The following is a 20,146-nucleotide window of genomic DNA, read 5'->3' as shown; positions in this document are numbered from 1 at the left end:
CAGGAGACACATCTTACCAAGGCGGAAGGGGCGGCGCTACAGCGTAGATGGAGAGGGCAGGTTTACTACACTACATACTCAGCTTATGCGAGAGGGGTACTGATCTGGATAAGAGTTGGGCTACCCCTACAGGTTTCCAAATCTGTGGTGGATCCGGAGGGTCGTTACGTGGCTATCTCTGGCACACTGGGGGGTAGGGCACTGAATATTTGTTGCATTTATGCGCCTAACGTGGACCAGCTCGCCTTCCTATCCGGGTTGTCGGGCTCCTTGGCCCACTTCCTGTCGGGGACCCTCCTGCTGGGAGGAGACTTTAATTCGGTGGTGGATGTCGACATTGATCGTTCACACCCCCCCTTCCGGATTCCCCGGTCCGACGAGTAGCTAAAGGCAGGAAGGAATGGCAGGCTCAATGGGGGCTGACAGATATTTGGCGTGCGCAGCACCCCTATACTAGAGATTATTCATACTTTTCTGGTGCACAAATTACATGTGAGACTGGATGGGTTTCTGGGGTCGACGGAATTGGTATCCGCGACTGTGCGATCTGAATACTTGGCCAGGACCATCTCGGATCACAACCCCCTATTAGTGGATTTCGGTTGGTTTCCCAGGGTCCCCAGCGTACCTACTTGGAAACTGCGCCCCGAGACATTAGAGGATATAGTCTTCAAGGCGGACCTAGAGGATAAAATTACTGACTATTTTGCGACCAATGGGGGCACTGCTGGGTCGAGGCCTCGGAGTGGGACGCTTTTAAAGTGGTGATCAGGGGCTACTGTATATCCAAGAAGGTGGGAATGCGTCGTGTCATCCTTGATGACCTGGCCAACGCGGACCGGAAGCTCCGCGAGATGGAGCTTCGCCGCCCCGGCCACCCGGAACTTCAGGAACGTACTGGTGCGGCGAGAGAGGCAGTGGCCGCGGAGGTCGAACGATTGCGCTGTTTCGATTATGAAATGAATGAAATGAAATGAATGAAACTTATATAGCGCTCGACTTACCCTGGGGCATCTCAGCGCTTGCTTAGGGAACCCGTCCTGGTATTCCCCTGTGAGATAACCCTGGCAGGGTATCCACAAGGTGAAAGCCAGGCATCCCACCGCGAGGGGCCGTTGTGGAGATTAAGCAAGCTATTGCCCAGAGTCGCAGAGTGTGAACCCGTGAGTCGAGAAGGCACCGGAGCGGGAATTAACGAGTCCGTGGAATTTTTGAGCCCAAGACCCGCCGAGGCGGGGAATTGAACCCTGGTCCCGGGCCGAACTCAAGCTCCAGGTCTGCCGCCTCTAACCCCTGAGCCACACTTCTCCACGAGTATTATAAGGCCTATATCACCAGATCGCTCACGGAAGGGGATAAGTCGGGCGCGCTATTAGCTTGGTTGGCCAATCCCACGCGCCGGACCTCCCCGACGGTGTCCATGCGCACCGCGGAGGGACTTGAGGTGCATACCCAACCGGAGATACTTGATTGCTACTTGTGCTACTATGAACGGCTCTACCGTAGCAGACTGACCCGCGATCCTACCCTGATCGATGATTATTTACAATCCTTAGAGATTCTGGAGCACTGGAACCTGACATAGCGAAGACCCTGGGCACCGATATAGAACTTGGGGAAATCCGTAGTGCCATAAAGGGGATGGCGAGAAACAAGACCCCGGGCCTGGATGGGCTCCCGGTCGAATTCTATTCCACCTACGTAGACCTATTGGCACCCCGACTATTAGTAGTCTACAAGGAAGCGAAACGCTTGGGACGCCTCCCCGGCTCGATGTGCGAAGCCTTGGTAGTCCCCCTCCTCAAACCTGCTAGGGAGTCCGCTGACCCGGCGTCCTATCGACCGTTATCAATGCTAACGGTCGACTATAAGATTCTAAGCAGCATACTGGCATCGAGACTGCTGGGACACATGCGTTCCTTGGTACATGCAGACCAGGCAGGATTTATCCCTAAACGCAATACGACCATGAATATTCGTCGCTTATTTCGTCTGCTAGAGGAATCACACACGGAGGCCCCGTGTCCCTTGGTCCTTTCGGTTGACCTGGAAAAGGCCTTTGACAGCCTGGAATGGGACTATTTGCGCAGAGTACTACTGCGTTTCGGTCTAGGAGAGGGATTTGTCAGATGGACCACGGTGCTCTATGCCTCGGCGTCGGCCAGGGTGAGGGCGGGTCCACTGGTCTCTCAACAATACCCAGTGGAACGAGGCACGAAGCAGGGATGCTCGTTATCCCCACTGCTCTTCGCGCTCGCGGTGGAACCACTGGCGTTATCGGTCCGGACCGGAGCTTCTTTCGGCGGACTGCGAACCTTATCTGGACAGCAATACATCTCTCTGTATGCCGATGACCTCCTGCTCTTCCTTGAGGACTCGGGTAATGCGCTGGGTGGGGCTGAAGAGGCTCTCACAACCTTCGGGGAGATTTCGAGCCTTAAGGTGAATTGGGCCAAGACTTGCCTATTTCCGGTTCGGAAGGGTGAGCCCAGACCCGACACCACTAGAGAGATTAGATGGGAACCTAGCTGCCTCAAATATCTGGGGGTATACGTGTACCATGACCCCGCCGATCTTTTAGACGGCAATATAGCCCGCTGTATTTGCGCGCTGCGAGGCAGCATGGATTTCTGGGCTACCATTCCGCTTTCGGTGGCTGGGCATATAGCACTGTTGAAAATGGTGGCACTACCCCGGCTGATATATTATTTCAGAGCGCTCCCGATTTGGGTTCCGCCGGCCACCTTCCGGCTCTTGAGATCCATGGTGGTGGGGTTCCTCTGGGGGTTGGGCCGCCGAAGGGTGGCACTCAAGACCCTGATGAGACCAAAATCGGAGGGCGGCCTTGCTGTGCCGGATTTTGAAAAATACTATTTAGCGGCTCAGTTGCAGACCTTCACCCAGGAGATAGCGAGAGAGTTCCGAGGCCCGGAAGAGGGGAGAGGCAGGGGAATGCCCAGACACGTTATTTCCTACGTTGCACTACGCCAGCGCTTAGCTCTGCAAGACCTTACGCTCGAGGAACGAACTATACGGCTGTGCTGGAATCACGCCCACGCCCGGGGGGAGCTGAAACTCCCATATGCCCCGGAGATTCCATTGGGGATGTTAACGGCCTTGCCGCACAGTGGAGGCTGGTCGCGCTTAAGGCATTGGGAGGATGCAGGGTTGCAGTTAGTGGGAGATCTTTATGAGGATGGGGTGTTACTGCCCTTCCAGGAGATTCTGGACCGTTTTGACATTCCCCGAGGCGACTTCCTCCTTCACACAGCTATAATTAGGGCAATTCAGACGCACTGGAAGAGAGGTATGGAGGAGCCACCAACATCATCGGTGTGCCAATATGTTATGATGTCCTCGGGGACGGTCAAGGCAGTCACGTGTTTATATAATAGATTAATTAATGAGGGTCTGCCCCCGCTTGCCGCACTACGGAACCGTTGGGAAGCCGACATAGGGAAAGATATACCGGAAACGACGTGGGCGCAACTAATGCGTCAAACCTGGAAGGGCACGCGCCACGCCCGATTTCAATTGGTTCATTTTTATATACTTCACAGGGCCTACCTGACTCCGGCGAAATCCAACAATACTTCGCCACAGACACGGCGGCTTGCCCCAGATGCCGAGCGCCCGCGGCAGACCTCATTCACATGCTGTGGTCCTGCCCAGCGCTGTCCTCCTACTGGCTCCTGATAGAGGACACCCTCAATGGGGTCACTGGGAGAACCTTGGCATTCGACGTGGCGGTGGGGATCCTACATTGGTTCCCTCATACCCCTAAAAATAAAATCTCAAGTAAATTTATTGACCTAGGGCTCATTCTCGCTAAAAGGGAGATAACCAGGCATTGGAAGGCAAGAGTTGGTCCGACGGGAGCTAAATGGCACAACGAACTCCTGAAGTGGGCCACAGGGGAGATCACCTTGCGATACCAGCTGGCGAGGCGACAGCAGAATGAGAGGGCGCTGGAAGCAGCATTAGAATGGGAGACGATAGTGCAGGCCTGCGAGATTACAGCGCTTCCAGCGATTCCGAGAATGATGACGCAGCACAACCTGAGTCCCGTTAGATGTACATAACACTGATCTCTACGCAGTTACCTGAGGCGTCTTCCCACAAGCTCTTTTTACACACACCACACACTGATGGCGGGGCTGGGCGGGGGGAGGGGTTTGGTTGAGTGGGTATTGGGGGGGTTTTGTTCTTTTAGGATGATTTAGAAAAGCAGATGAAGGTCGTCGTTTATCCGGATCAGCCTCAGCAATATACCGGATCCCCATTTGAGATTTGATAGCAGACGCCGCCCGACCCTCGGGTTGTGGGCTGAATGGCTGTGTGTACAAGGTGTTTCCTCCCGGGGGATCGGTTGTTTTTCTTTTACACTGAAGTTATATCGCTGATCTGTCATGTAACTTTGGCTAATTCTTGCAATAAAAATATATTTAAAAAAAAAAAAAATGAAAGAGAGTTCCAAACAAAAAGTACACAACTCCTGAATGGGTGTATTTGACAAAGATTGAACTGTATGAAATAGACATTGATACTGAAGTTGTTTGATTTTTGTTTGGAGATTCTCAGGAACCCTATGAAATAGTAAAGGCATTGAGAAATGTTCAATACTGAATAATTTCCCATGATGAAGAATTGACCTGTGGTCTGAATTACAGAAAAACTATTTTGTTGTGGAAACTAACTACTATTTGCCTGTATTACTCATAGTCTTTGAAACTTTGCTTTTATGCAATTGAAGATTCAATTTTGAAAGGACTATTTAAACGAATTATGGAAATACCTTCTAAAAATGAGCAGTTTAGCATGGCTTTCCAAAAGATTTTAATCGTTCTATTTCAATTGCATTTATTAGTGTGTAAGAGTGTAAATATCCTCCTACTGGGTATCTTCCAAACACGAAACATAACGCAATATTTTGGAATACGACAAAACATCATATTTTAGAACAAAGAATAGTTATGATAAAGATTTTGGAGAGAATTCTTATATAGATGTGTTGAAGAATTATAGAGGCATACTGAATTTGCCCCTGATTGTTACGTTTGTACTCTCTTACCAACATCTGTTTTAGATTGTTTTACATGCAATTACCATTAACATATGGATTGACAATTTTAGTTTATTATTTCATTATAATGCACCAGAATGATTTAGAAGAGACTAATGTAGATAATAATGTTCCAATAGATTACTTACTTACAATTAAGAGACTTGAAACATCTGAATTTTGTATAATATTTATAGAATTTCATAGATTTAACACTGAGAGTGCTAATATACTCAATGTGTGTAAGTTATTTGAAGTACAAAGTAACATTATTAAAGAATATAACAAGGAAATTTATCATGACAGGTTTGAAAGAAATTAGGTTTAATTTGAAGGAAAAGCTGTGCAGTTCTTTTGTATTAGGACGTATTCTTATTAATGTGCCTATTACTTTATGTGCAGTGGTTACTTTATTTCTTGAAAGGCATATCACATTATTGGATGTATTAATTGCATTTGGCTTCTGATTAGAACTAATTACCTTTTGGAATTATTATTTTGACCTTTAAATACATTTACAAATTGAAAACTTAATATTCTTAGCCGATCATTTCAGCACACAACTTTCCCTTTCCCACCGGTTGAACTTCCTTAATGTAAAATGAGTTGGAGCTTCTGGTGTTGAGAGGTTCTCTGCCCTTTAGCTAGGAGGAAAACACCCATTTCCAATGAGTTGTTGTGAGTTCTCTTACAGCTCCCTTGTCACCGATGCTATTGTTAATAAGGTAACTATTCAAATGTCTAGCAGAGTCTCATCCCAAAATCTCCTTAGTTTCAGGCCGCATCATAGGTCAATTCCTTAGGAAAAGTGCAAATAATTAAAATGTAAACATTACATTTGCTGTTAGACAGATAGAGACCCACTGTAAGAGTGATGGGCATTTTTACTTACAGCACCACAACCCCCCAGCCAACAAGGCACAACATCCCCAATCACTCTGGGGGCAGCAGTGCATTCCCATGAACATCACTGCACAACTTGGTGTGCCCGGGTGAGATCCTCGGTCAGCTGGCCGAAAGCACGAGGGAGCTGGCGGGGATCCAAGGTAGGAGGAAGTGCCCTGTTGGACTGCCCACAGTTGTCAAGTCCATAGCCTGTGAGGCCTGCAATGGCAGATCTGTGATTGGTGAGGATGGCACCCAGCCGGGTGCCTATGGGGAGGCCATTTTCTCTATGTAGGCTGCATGCAGCCTACATAGAGAAAAGGCAGAGTGTGCATGACTGGTTTGGTCGGCCCCAGAGGGCAGACCAAACAGTCAGGGGCCCACAGCATTGATCAAGCCACTCCTCCCCAACCTGCCCACCTGAACGCCCCCAACCAGGCTTACCTTTCTGCTTTCTCGCAGTGCCAGAAGCAGAAACATAAAATGGTATTTAAAATACCATTTTATGTTTCTGCTTCTCACACTGCGAGAAAGCAGTGAGGCAACGCTCCTCTGCCCTAATGGAGGACCGCCCCTGACCTGTACCACTTAAAATGTCTCAATGCATCCTCCAGAATCCCTAGTGGTTTTGCTAGGGGACAGCTGCAGTCAGATGCTGAGACAAGTCGTGGGGTACTCCAGCCGAGCTCTTTCTTAATTCTTTGTTACACTCATATCACTACTGGTTAATTCACATTCTATTTTGTGTCAATCAAGGCTAGTAGGACTCCGGTGTAAATGTGTGATATATAGCATGTTAATGAAGTGTGGTCAGTTGAAAACTGATAACATCCCATAGGGCACTCCAATATTTGGGAAATAATCCTCCTCTATTCATTACAGGATAACATGAATTCGTTTTCAAAGATGTATTCTTCCTTAATTCAGATATATCGTATTCTTTTCAAAAAACGATAACGTTTATGTTGAGAAACATATATTTTTCATTCCATTTCATATATGTTTGAATTCGCTCCAATGCATTTCGGGCTTTGCCCTTCGTCGGGGAGCATCTAAACAAAACGACATATATTGTTCTAAGTACAATGTCACCATGGTAATAAACAAAAATAATCAACAACAATTTTCTGTTAAATCACTAATTAAACAAAGAATGTAATCATATTCTACTACAAATGCTACGATTGGTGCTCATCTAACGGACAAGGTGCTGTGGAATTTAGGTGTGCACAGGTCAACTAATATCATAACATATATAGCATGTTAACACCTAAGAATCAGTAATATTTTCCTGAATACAATTATTTTAATAATCAGGTGTTTCCTCGCACTCTAAATTACTCTGCTAAGAAAATTGAAGGAGGTCAGAACTCAGCAAAGGAAATGTTTGACATTGTTCTCCCTGCTGTATGCCTCGAACAAGTCTTCTCCAATAGATTCATCAAATGACAAATGCAATATACAGAGTACTTTGTGCAAAAGGTGAGGGATATTTATAGCAACTTGAAAGGGAATTTCATCAACAACACCCAGGTCGGGACCTTAAATTTATGTATGGGTCGCATCAGAGTCCATTCTTGGAGTCATTCGAGCTTATGAGTATGGACTGCTACCAGACTCTTTCTCTAGTTAAATCTGGCTCGACTAGTGGCCCAGCACAAATGGATATAATGGGAAAGGAAGGAGATGTTATTTTTCTGATTTTTCTTAGATAGTTAAATCTTTCTATCTTGTTGGCAGGGGTTCCACCCAGCTGGAAACATACCATGTTCGTCCCCCTATTGAAAAAGCCTTCATTAAATCACAAGCTACCTAAAAATGACTGGCCCATCTCTCTTTTGCTAATCGTGAGGAAACTATTAGAGAAATTCATCAACGGGCAATTGGTTCATTATTTGGAGAAACACAACTTACTGCACTCCTCTCAAACAGGATTTAGGACAGCTCATAGCACAGAGACGTCCTTGCTCACAGTTACTGAAGAGATGCATCATATTGTGGACAAAGAAGGGTCAGCTGCTGTGATCCTGCAAGATCTTAGTGGCGCTTGTGACACTGCATCCTACGAGGCCCTGAAAAACAGACTGGCGGCAAGGCACTTCCTTGGTTTACATCATTGCTGGAGGGTCATTCATTTCAAATAATATCCCCTCCGTTTTCCTCCAGGAAATTGCAGCTTGACTGTGGGGTCCCTCAGGGTTCTGCTCTGAGACCCACGCTCTTGAATATTTATGTCAGACCGCTGGTAGACGTTGTCGAATCATTTGGTTTGTCATTGATTTCCTGTGATGGCAGCTGATTATATCACTCTCTGCCAATACAAATGACAGCCCCCTTTGTTTTAGAAACTGTGGCCAATTGGATGAGTGTGAACTCTTTAAAATGCAATGGCAATCAAACAGCATCGTTAATCATTTATAAACAGTGATCCACCTTGGGTCCTCACTGGTGGCTGGAGACATTAGGCCCACCCCCAGCACTAAGCCTGCTGTAATGGGTTTGGGAGTATTACTCGATAATCCCTTGTCTTTAGAACACCAAATCAAAGCTGTTACATCATGCTGCTTTGGCCTCCTGAAGAATTTGAAGACATTTCTTTAGGAGTTTCCTCTATCGATCCAAAAGACAATCGTGAAGGCCATGATCATCTCTTGCCTGGATGACAGCAATATCCTTTATTTGGGTTTTGCTAAGGACAAGCAAATCATCCTTAATGCTGCGGTGAGATTGCTCTGCCAGGCGCCTAAATCCATCTTGGTCTCCAAGAAGCTTCGCTCTCTACACTGGTTGACTGTGGGAAAACGCATTTAGTACAAGGCCTTGTGTGTCACTCATTGTGCCATGCTCAAAACTGCCCCCCACCTTCCTAATTCTTTCATTGTGCCCTCCTGTCCCTCTAGATGCCTGAGATCATCTGAACGCACTTTGACAATGTTTCTGCGCTTTCAATTAGTCAGGCAGGGAGGAAGACCTTTTTGCTTCCTGGTGCCCAGCTTATGGGACAATTTGACAATCAGTATCTGGGATAATACAATCCACAGTGCTTTCAGGAAACAGCTGAAGACCTACCAGCTCTTTGAGTGAAGCCTCTTCTGCAATGCCTGCTGCCTCCTTTGGGGGCGCTGGGACGCCCTGGTGTAGGGCAGCCATGCACGATATATATTCTTTTTAAAACATATAACGTAACATTACATATCATAACTTCACGTCATGTCTTGTCATACAAGCTCTTTAACAACATTTTTCAGCGGATGCCTTTTACTAGCAGAAACGTGTCCAATAATTGAGATTATTTGCATACGCTATACAAGAAATACAAATTGAGTCAAAGATATACTAATAAACATATCTAAATTGAATGATTTATAATAATAGCATAAATGACACCCTCATACCTGATTTTTACAACCATTTTATATGTTTTGTATTCTATTGTGATCTGTAATTTTGGCTATTGCTTTTGTTGCATGAGATTTAACATGCATTTCTATTTTTAGGGGCAAGTTATGTTCAGAAATGGAGAGCGGATGGGAACCATCAAATTTACGCAGTTTCAAGGTAGGGTACAGATACACCTTTTCTCATTTGATAAAATGTTTTTGTATGATAAGTCTATAGTGTGCCGAGCTACTGCTGTGACCTTGGTAACTGCTGACCCTCATACTGTGAGGTGTAACTTTTCCACTTGGACAATCACAACTTGGAAAGACCATCTTTTAGACAAAGGTCCTTTAAATAGCTATTCCAAATACATTATTCTTTGCCTGCTCTTGCACCGATAATCTGACATTCTTACCCTGCAGCATACTTTACTGTCCCCAGAGGGTTTGGAATTATGAAATGTTATGAATCAATTTGGTCTCCGTCTACTCTGGTTCTAGTCCGACTGACGCAAGTCATTTCACAAATCTAACCTAGTGCTGCAGTTCAGTTTCCTTGGTTGAGGCCTGGAGGTGTACTGCAAAATGGTTCTTTTTTGCACAGAATCCTGCTAACCAGCCTCTTCTTCTGCACCTTTAGTTGACCCTGCACACCAAGAGCCAGAGACCATGCGTTTGTCTTCTTGTATGCATTTTTCTTGACTCTCAAAGCTTAAACAAAGGCTCAAAAAGCTGGTGCCCTCAAAAGTAAGAACAATAGGTGCCTTTACAGCTACCTTTTCAAGCTGTACTATATGCAGACCATTCAGACTTAATATGATGGAAGACTTAGGGCCTGATTTAGAGTTTGGTAGACTGGATACACAGTGTGCCAAATGCTCAGTCCACTAACCCTATTAAAAGTCTGACGAACTGTCAGCTTTCCATTGGCTGTGCCATAATTGGCTCTGTCAACAGAAAGCTTACTCTGATGCCCTTATAGAATGTCAGCTGTCGGAGAAGGGGCATCACCACACCCACTATATTTAGGGCTGACAGCCTAATGTCTTGTTATTCTGTATACCAATGCCAGGGAAACCTGGCAGTTATGAACAAAACAATTTAAACCATGACCACCATGCCCATGTAAAACCTCCCTAGTTACGGGAGTTACTAGTTATTTCTTATTCAAAAACAAACCCCAATTGGGGTGTTTGCTTTTGAAAAACAATATGTTTTGTGAACAGCTGTCAAATCTGACATTGTCCATCCACCAAAATATTGGTACTTTCAGAGAAACTGCTATGATGACGGTTCCTCTGAAGGTAGTGAGTTTACTGCTGGGCCATCAGAATAACAGGCATAGGGCCATATGTAGGTTGGAAAATACCTGTCGGTAACGGCCGATTTCAGCCGTTACCAACTGGTATTCGTAATTCCAGATGTAGGGGGCCTGAAAATTACCGATTCTGTATATTTACCGAATCGGTAATTTTACCGAATCGGTAAAGTACCGATTCGGTAAATGTACAGAATCGGAATTTTGGGATGTAGGTGGCACTGGAAACAGTGCCACAGGCCCTTAGAAATTCGTTATTTACCATGAAATACAATGGCATGGTAAATAACGAATTTCTGTGTACATGCACATCTGTGCATGTACACCTGTGCCATGTGGCACGCATACATGCCCTAAGGGCATGTATGTGTGTCACATTGCACACAAGCCAAAATCAGGGGTGCTACAGGGTGTCAAAGTGACACCCTGTCCCCCTTGACAAATCGGTAAAATTACCGAATCGGTATTTACCGATTCAGTAATTGCCATTGATTCCTATGGGCCTCAAGGCCCATAGGAATCAATGGCAATTACCGAATCGGTAAATACCGATTCGGTAATTACCGCATATTACCGATTCGGTAATATTTACAGAATAATTACCTACATGGCATTTACCGAATTGTAAATACCGAATCGGTAAAATTCGGTATTTACGGTTCGGTAAATGCCATTTACCTCCATATGGCCCTTAATGTCCTCTGCCAACTTGATAGATGAATGGTGACACACTACATGCTAAATAAGCTTGAAATATGTGGCACATTGGCACTGTCAGATTTTGAGTACTCGCCACTCATTTTAACTCAAATTAGCAGATTCTAGCCATGAATGAACTGATGTTTTATTTTTGTGAACTGTGTGAGTGAGAGCATTGGCTGTGAGTCTCAAGTGTGAATTCTGGCTGAAAGTTGTAAGTTCTGGTTTAGCTTTTAGGGCCAAGAAATTACTTTCAGGAATCATTACTAGTTTATGCAAAAGGTTCCAGAAATAGGAATGTAGATGTATATCTTTGAGCTTGAAAGAGAAATCTTTTCTACATGTGAAGGCTAGTATTTAAAAAGTTGGACATGTACTTTTAACTTTAGAAGTCCTGGTAGTAAAAATCTCTTAAGTTTGTTGTTCAATATTGCAAGATCTACCTCTCCTAAGGGATAACATTGAGTTACCTTATTGCATTTAATAACAGAAAACTTTCAATCAGGAGCAGGTAGGAATATCGAGTTTGGTATCTGAAGAATTGTAATGTAAAACCATCTTTAATGGTAAAGCCAAATTTAAGTCACAATTCTGAAAATGCAATTTTTATAAAATTGACAATTTCTTGTCCTACCCATATAGTTTCTGCAGCCGGTATCCTTGGTCACATGACTAGGTGTAGCTGGCTGTTGGTCTTTGTGTATTACTCCCAGACAGTGAGACAAAGGGGGACTAGTTGTTGGTAGGATGGGCCATCTCTGACTTGATGGGGGAAGGAGCTCTCGCATTCCACACTTGGACATCACAAAGGCTCTGCTCCAGCACACTTATAAAGAGTTTGAAACTAGTATGTTGTGCCCCAGGACAAGCTGGGACCAGGGTAGTGAGGCAAAAAATTCCAAACACTTCTTAGGGTGGAAACCTAAAGAACTGTCTCCTACTTCAAAGCTGGCACCAAGTATAAATATTGGAACCTTAGACCCAATTTTTCAGTACACCTCTGAAGCTGTGGAAGACTCAGAAGGACTGTTATGATGCTCTGTAGCAAGACAGACTGCTTCTCTGCTGCTGCTGATGCATCTATAATCCAGTTGCACTACTGCATGAGTGAAAAGGACTGGACCTGCAGCTTGATACCATGACCACCAGAGTGACTCCAAGAGCTGGTTTGGCTGTCCTCCCAATCAGAGCCTCAGGGATAGAAAAGGCTCCAACAACATTGAACTCAGCACCTGGACTCTGCCTGCTTTGAATCTTGCTCCTCAAGTGGTGCCACCCATGATCAGGACACTAGGAAGACACCCTGAAGGTGCTCAGACAGCCCAGCTGTAGTCCAAACAGAACCGACGTAGTGTGATGTATGGCTTCGCAGCTCCGCATCGGAACCACCGCTGCACAATAGTTCCTAGACGCGGGATCTCGCATCGCAGCTCTGCAACTCCTTCAAACCACCTTTTGCGCAACTCATCCTCAACGCAAGACCTCACATTGCAGCCCGCAGCCCATCGTAAATGCGGCTGTGTCACACATCTTCCATGAGGGATCTCATAACACCCCACAACCCAGATTAAAGGTACTTTTTTTAGCAGCCTAACTTGGTCCGGTCTTTGCATCCTACCTATGCTCCATCATGGTAGCCTGAACTTGTTACTATGCCCAGGTCTGGCGCGACGAGATAACCACAGTTGGCGAGTTTGCCTTTAGGCACTATTATCACTCAAATCTTTAAAACTGCACTTCTCCAGTTCTAATGATTGGAGTTTTGTTGTTTGTATCTCAAATAATTTATTTAATTTTAGTCTATTTTTCTAAATTGTTGTAGTATTTTTCTTGTGTTGTGTTTTCACTTAATTACTGTTTGAAGTGCTGCATAAACACTTCATACATTGCCTCTACATTAAGCCTTACTGCTTTTGTGCCAAGCTTCCATAGGGGTAAGTATAGATTCATTTGGGGTTCGATTGTGACTTCATCCAGACAGGAATTGTGGATGCTGCTTGAGTAGAGTTTTACCCACCCCCCCCATCCAGTAACCCAATTTCCTACACAGATCAAGAGCTTAATTCACAAACGAATTGTGCAAGCATAAGATATTTTTTAATCAGGCAACTGTCATGTGACAAACTGAAAAGTCCAGCTAAGCGTTAAATATATTTGTAAATGTGCAGCACAATTGCACAAATGCAAATATGTTAATTCGAGAACATTGCTTATTTGAATAAACATGAGCTGGATGTAGTATGGGATTCTGCCCTGTATCAATTAATCGCTTATTCGGTTAGAAATACTCCTTGATTGCAAATCACTTACGTAAATTGTTGTTTGGTGTGAGTGATTGTCCGAAGCACATGGTGCCAGTCGTCCTTAAGTCCCTGTTCCATGATTCACATCCAGAGTTGACAATCATGACAGTATATTCCTGGAGAGCTGATGCATATTCATTAGGGGACAGCAGTTCAAGCAATGCGTTTTTCATCTTGAGCAAAGTACACGAATGGCATCATGAGATAACAGATGAGTGTGCAGATTTATACAACACTCGCATTATCACACATCTTAATATATCTTTACATACCCTTTTAAGAACACAAATCTTTTTTATTTATAAACATTTCTACCGCCAGTTGCTTATTCAGAAAACATACTAAATCTATTTTTCAGTCATTCTGACTTAATATTTTCAGGGTTGGTACACCACAGACATAAATTGGCCACAATAACTACATAGCATTGAAGTGCTACATTTGCCATAAATCGTGTTAAAAGGGATGCTCTGCAAGTCCACTGATGATACACAATGGGATAAAAGCTAAGCTTTACGCATTTCGCATTTGAACACGTTAGGGTGTTGGTGTTCGTCATTGGTTCTGATTTACGCATATATCTGAATCTTGCTGAGTTAAATCCTTCCGATTATGGAAATGGAAATTTGGATCAAAGCTTCGCACAGTTTATTTATTCCATGCTACCGCCATGTCTGGTGACATGAATGGAGCCTGGCCCTTGCAGTGCATTTCTGAATTGCAAAATGATCAACATTAATTTGTCACTCTTTATTAGCACGGCTGTAGGCTTGCTGTGGACTTGGATAACAAACGAGGGTCCCTGAGTACAGAAATACTAGGAGAGGGAGGCAGGGAGCAAATTGAGACAAGAACAAAACTTCTCCTAGAAAGCACATTTAGTACATAGGTAATATATCCAATAATTTGTATATATCAACATTGTCCCACATCAATTTATTTGAAAAACACATTTATTATTTATTTTTAGACATAGAAGAATAATTTTCTTTAAATATATACAGTACAATTTAACATATAAGAGATACACATCCAAAAATTTGTATATATCAACATTGTCCCACATCAATTTATTTGAAAAACACATTTATTATTTATTTTTAGACATAGAAGAATAATTTTTTTTAAATATATACAGTACAATTTAACATATAAGAGATACACAACCACCCCCAATCAACCTGAAGCAACCAACCACCCTAACATGCAGCCGAACAACCATGCACACTTACATGACAATAAGAAAATTATACAAAACAGTACACAAAGAGGAAATACACAAACATACAATAATTATAAACATGCAATAAAACACAAGGAAAAGGTTGCTGTGGACTTGGGACAGTTTAGGAAGTGTGTTTGTGGACAGAGGAGCCATTTGTGATTAACGCTGACTTCGAGTGCACAGTCTACTCCTCTGCAATGCAGCATCTTTGAATTTTCGTATGGAAGATGGTCATCCTTCCATTGTTGTATTCCCCATCATACTCGTTTACACTACCGCCCGGTATGCTCCTCTCTTCCCAAAAGTAAATTCCACTGAGATTTCAGCGATTTTGAAAGCATTACACCCTGGCATTCATTAACCAACATTAGCCTGTTTAGAGCGTCGAATGTTCAGCGCCCAGTGCTGAACGTTCGAATAACGGGTGGGGCCGCGTCGGCCAACAGACGTGTGCAGCACTACCAAGGTAGTGCACGCGACGACCGTTGGCCGACGGCAGCGCTTAAGGGGTAAAGATAGCACATAGAAGCAGTCTGAACCACCAGAAACATGTGAAGATCAAAACACGTGTTTCTTGGTCCTTAAGAATGTCAGACATAATTGAATTTAATATTTTCACACTAGTTTTGTCTGCACAGGCCATTTTGCTGAATTTTCTATTCAGGACAAAGCTATTACTAAATATACAATGTACAGCACTTTGCATTGGATAATGTAAACCATTTCTTTTATATATTTAAAGGCATAGTTATCAATGTGACGCGCCACCCTTATGTCATGCAAGGGGGGACTCAAGCGTGAAGTAACACTAAGTAAGATTTGTCAAGCCACGTAAGACAACCTCCTTGCATGGCGCGGCATGCTTTGATAAATCTGGAGTAACGCAACGCAGCACAAAATCACTGCGTTGTGTTACTCTGCCTCAGGGAGATGTTTGGTGGGTGGAGCGTGGGTGTTCTCGTGCATCCACCCATGAATTCTGGCACATTCCCAGATTTACCAACACTGGGAAACCTTGTGATGGGTCAAAATGATATGATTTCCAAGGGGAGGCTCAATGAGGAGAAATATCTTTATTTCTCATTTGTTGTTTCCTCTTTCTACGTGTGCTGCGTTCTGCCGCACACACAGAAAGAGGAAAATGCCCCTGATGGTTGTGTTTGTGCAGGTAGTTGCCCCTTCCTGCACAAAAAAAATACTGCCTACACTGCAAGCGCCCTTGCACCATGGTGGAAAGGACTGGCATGCACCATATAATGTTAAATATGATGCATTCCTCACCTTTCCCTTTCAGGCAGTGCAGCAAGGTGGCTTGCTGCACTGCCTGTAAGCTTGATAAATGTGCCTCTAAGCTTTGTTATTGTACTCGACGCTTGAGTTACTGAGAATTGGCCCTGGGAGTGCTCTGTGAGCTGGCTTCCCACGAGTTGCTTCTGTTTCCCAGTAAGGCAACTTCCTCCTGCAGCCAGGGTCATTTCTGGTGAGTGGTATACCTTATTCACTTTCCAAAAATGGCATTGCTTCACACTTCAGAAGCTTTGTTTTTCCAAATTCACATCTTTGGCACTTTAGGCAACTGCATATATACTATTTAACACACAAATGTGTAATTCCTGAGAAGACAGCAATTTCCAAAGCAATGACCATGACTGTAAAATTTAAGAAGGTGGATACTTACTTTCAAAACTGCTGTCTATGCAGACAATATACTTATTTTCTGAAAAAATCCAGCTGTAGCGATCCCATCTACTATATCTATAATCGAGTCCTTCTCTGTACATTCTGGCTACTCTCTGACTGGAGAGAAGCCAGACATATTGAAGTTCAATATTCATTGCCAGCCTTCCGGCATCCATCTCTCGTTCTCAGATGGAAGCCAAAATGATTAAATAGCTAGGCATCTGGCTTTCAGACAACTTAGAATCAATCCGCCATAGTGAACAAAAACCAATAAATGAAATCAAAGACCTACTAAACTCATGGTCCCCCAAATATATTTTGTGGTGGGGGAGACTGGAGACCTTGAAAATGATGATTACACCGATCATGGACTTTGTATCTAATATGCTCCCAGTACGTCTCTCTCATTCCTTCTTTACCACAGTTGATAAATTGATCTCTGAATTTCTTTAGTTGAAACAGAAACCTAGATTAGGCCTTACAAAACTAAGGCTACCATGTGTAAAAGGGGGTTATGGCCTTCCTAACTAGTAAAATTATCAGACTGCCTTTTTTGCAGCACACAGTGCCTGTTGGTTAGAAGCTAACAGCCTTTGCATTAGTTCCATGGCAAATGATCAAACTACATCTCATTTCACCCTTCTCACTACCTGTGACTCTTACAATGTCTAAAATAACTGTGCCTCACTCTAGTCAAATGTTTTTCAACACGATCTGCACTCTGCGTCTACTAGATAGGCACCTAACCTCTACTCTCTCCAATCTATGGTCCTTTCATTGTAGAATAATACAAAACTGCTTTGGCAAATGCTACTACGATCGGTCCTATATGGGCAGCAAAAGGCATCAACCTGGTGTCTGATGTTTTTGCTAACTGTAGCCCCCTTTCTTTTCCTTCGTTACTGGCAAAACACCCCCTTACCAACATGGATTTCTATGATTTTCGGACAATCAAATCTAAACTCTCCAAATTGGGCCTTCTCAACCCCCATCTTTGTTCCAATTTATCCAACAAGTCAGTATAGGTGGCCACTTGGCATCTAAATTTACAAACTCATATAAACTCACAATCCACCGCAATTCCTCCCATTTAGAAATGTTGGTCCAAACACTTCTGAAATGTAAGCACAAACCCCTTTCTACCAATCTCCTTAAGAATAAATCGATCCCAATATTATCCCAGACAACATGTTTTGAAGCACACTTCTTATACTGGACTCCATCCAGATTATTCAAACCAAAACTGATTGACTCTGACTTCTGCTGGTCCTGTGATGAAGCCCCCGGGTACACTGTGCATATGTTCCTTATACTGACAGGGCCCAGTGCTTCCACTTTTTCATAAGACTTAGCTCTACTAGATCTTCTACTAACAGTGGTCATTAAAGTCATTTTCTTGGACTAGAAGACATTAAATAATGTCATTTCACACATAGTAGGCATGGGCTATGTATCTTAGAAGCACACATTCGAATTTACCCGACTCTACAGGGAGCTCTCTCACAGCTCAATCCATTTGGTACACACTGGATAGCTTTGTGGCCGCCAACTGACACCCTCTTGGTCTACTCTGCTCCGTCCTCGATCATAGCTGTCATTCTCACCCTTTTCTTACTGTTTCTCACCCACATGCCCCCCCCCCACACACTATCTATTTCTCTCCCTATTTTCTTTTCCTACTCATGATTTATATTGGGTTAGCCTACGGTAAAACCTCTTCCACATCTGTGTATGTTAGGGCTATGCAATGCTTTTTTAATTTCTCTGTTTAGCGAAACTCAATTTTGCCCTTGGCTTTGTGATGCATCATCTTCTGCCTGAATACTCTGTTTATCTATATTCTCCTTTGCACAAAGTTGTAGGTGGTAGCAATGTATATGTTTACTGACATTAACATGTTCTAGTAGGCTTCAAGTATGTATGTATTGCATGCCTTCTGTTTCGTATTGTCTCTAAGAAAATAATAAAACATTTAGGGGCAGATTTATGTTAACTGGCGCATCCCCAGGGATGCGCCAGTTAACGTGCGCCACAGTGCGCCACAGCTACGCCACCCATGGTGCGCCGCATTTATAATGCGGCGCACCATGGTGCAAAAACGGCACAGATGCGTGACGCATCTGTGCCGGAAATGTGGCGCATTGCTGTAGTTGCGTCGCAAGCGCGACGCAGCTCCAGCAAGGCTCGGGGTGCCCCATCTACACAATGCTGCATCAAGACCTACGCCTGCTTCAAGCAGGCGCAGGTTTTTGATGCAGAATTGGCCTGAAAGTGACTGAGTGAAATCTGATAGATTTCACTCAACCACTTTCAGGAGGCGTTCCTGCGCAGGAACGCCCCCCCCTGCGCAGGAACGCCTCCTTATGGCGCAGGGCTTTACAACGTGACGCATCTCCTAGATGCGTCACGTTGGAAATAGGGCGCATTGTTTGTGCCGCAGTTGCATCAAATAAAGTGACGCAATTGCGGCGCAAGGGCATCATAAATCTGCCCCATAGAATTTAAAAAAGGAAGGTGGATACCATGGTTCAGCATTCATCATGGCTGCTAGTTATGATCCTAATAATGTACAGTCAGACTATTATTAAATGATGTGTTCAACTTTTGGGAACCTAACGGGGCAAGAAATTCATTTCTTTACCAGCGATGTCCCTGTGTGTTCGATATTTCATACAACTGAAGTGACAATTCTTTTTATGTGCAATGTTTATTTGATTGTATGCAGTATATTCATACCTCTGTGATGTTTTGTGTAGACTTGTGTAAAATACCAGCTTCTTCTATATCTTTAGGAGAGTAAATAATATAATACATAATCTGCTTGTAGCTTACAATAACACTCATAGTGTCAGAGAAGGAAGATTGTAATAAAACTTTTCAAAAATAATTGGGACATTATATTAGAATAACTCTTGGTATCTGGTAAGGCGTAGAAATGAAAACATGAATGAAGCAAAAACTGCTTTTTAGGATCGGTGGACCAAGCCTTACTTTAGATGGCTAAAAACTGTAAAACACAAAACATTTGGGTATGACACACCAACATGTCTATTACGATAGAATCTACGTAACTTATACATAGCTATCATGAACACATTTATTTCAGATCAGACATATCTATGTACATCTTCTCTAGGAAAGCTCAAATAAAAATGCATAGGCAGAATTACATTAAAGACCAGAGGCGGGGTTATGCTTTTAAACTGCATTAATTTGCAGTGATGTACTATTTAGCATTATATTCGAGTTTTAAAGGTGTGCTATTTTGCTCCAATCAGTGATGTTTATTTTACTATGGGAAAACTCAATGCTCAAGTTTTTTCTACAGTACAGAAAACAGGCAAAGCAATTTCAGACGTCACTACACAGTTTGTGTGCTATTGACATTTTATTTGCTATAAATATTGCAATAACACCAATGTATACTGAAGCCATAAAAACAGTAGGCTCCATTATCAAGGTCATTCGCCCTTGTGTACCAGGAAAAGGAAGCTCTCTCTTTTCGCTCACCTTCCCAATGCAGAAAATGCTTGTTCGCAAGTAGGTGGGGTTATTTAGCTGTTTATTCCCACAGGGGCCTGTGTAATGGGTGGT

General features: G+C 43.6%; 1 protein-coding gene across 1 annotated transcript in view; it reads left to right on the top strand.

The window, feature by feature from the left end:
* The window catches only part of GABBR2 (gamma-aminobutyric acid type B receptor subunit 2), a 1,712,046-nt gene that overhangs the window by 1,078,847 nt on the left and 613,053 nt on the right, over positions 1 to 20,146 (top strand). The window contains exon 8 of the mRNA XM_086967412.1: positions 9,445 to 9,505. Within this exon, the coding sequence (XP_086823538.1) occupies positions 9,445 to 9,505 (61 nt within the window). The remainder of the gene's footprint in view (positions 1 to 9,444; positions 9,506 to 20,146) is intronic.

The sequence above is a fragment of the Lissotriton vulgaris genome, chromosome 4_1 (genome assembly GCF_964263255.1).
Source record: "Lissotriton vulgaris chromosome 4_1, aLisVul1.2, whole genome shotgun sequence".
Lineage (NCBI taxonomy): Eukaryota > Metazoa > Chordata > Amphibia > Caudata > Salamandridae > Lissotriton > Lissotriton vulgaris.
This window is presented reverse-complemented; position numbering and strand designations above follow the sequence as displayed.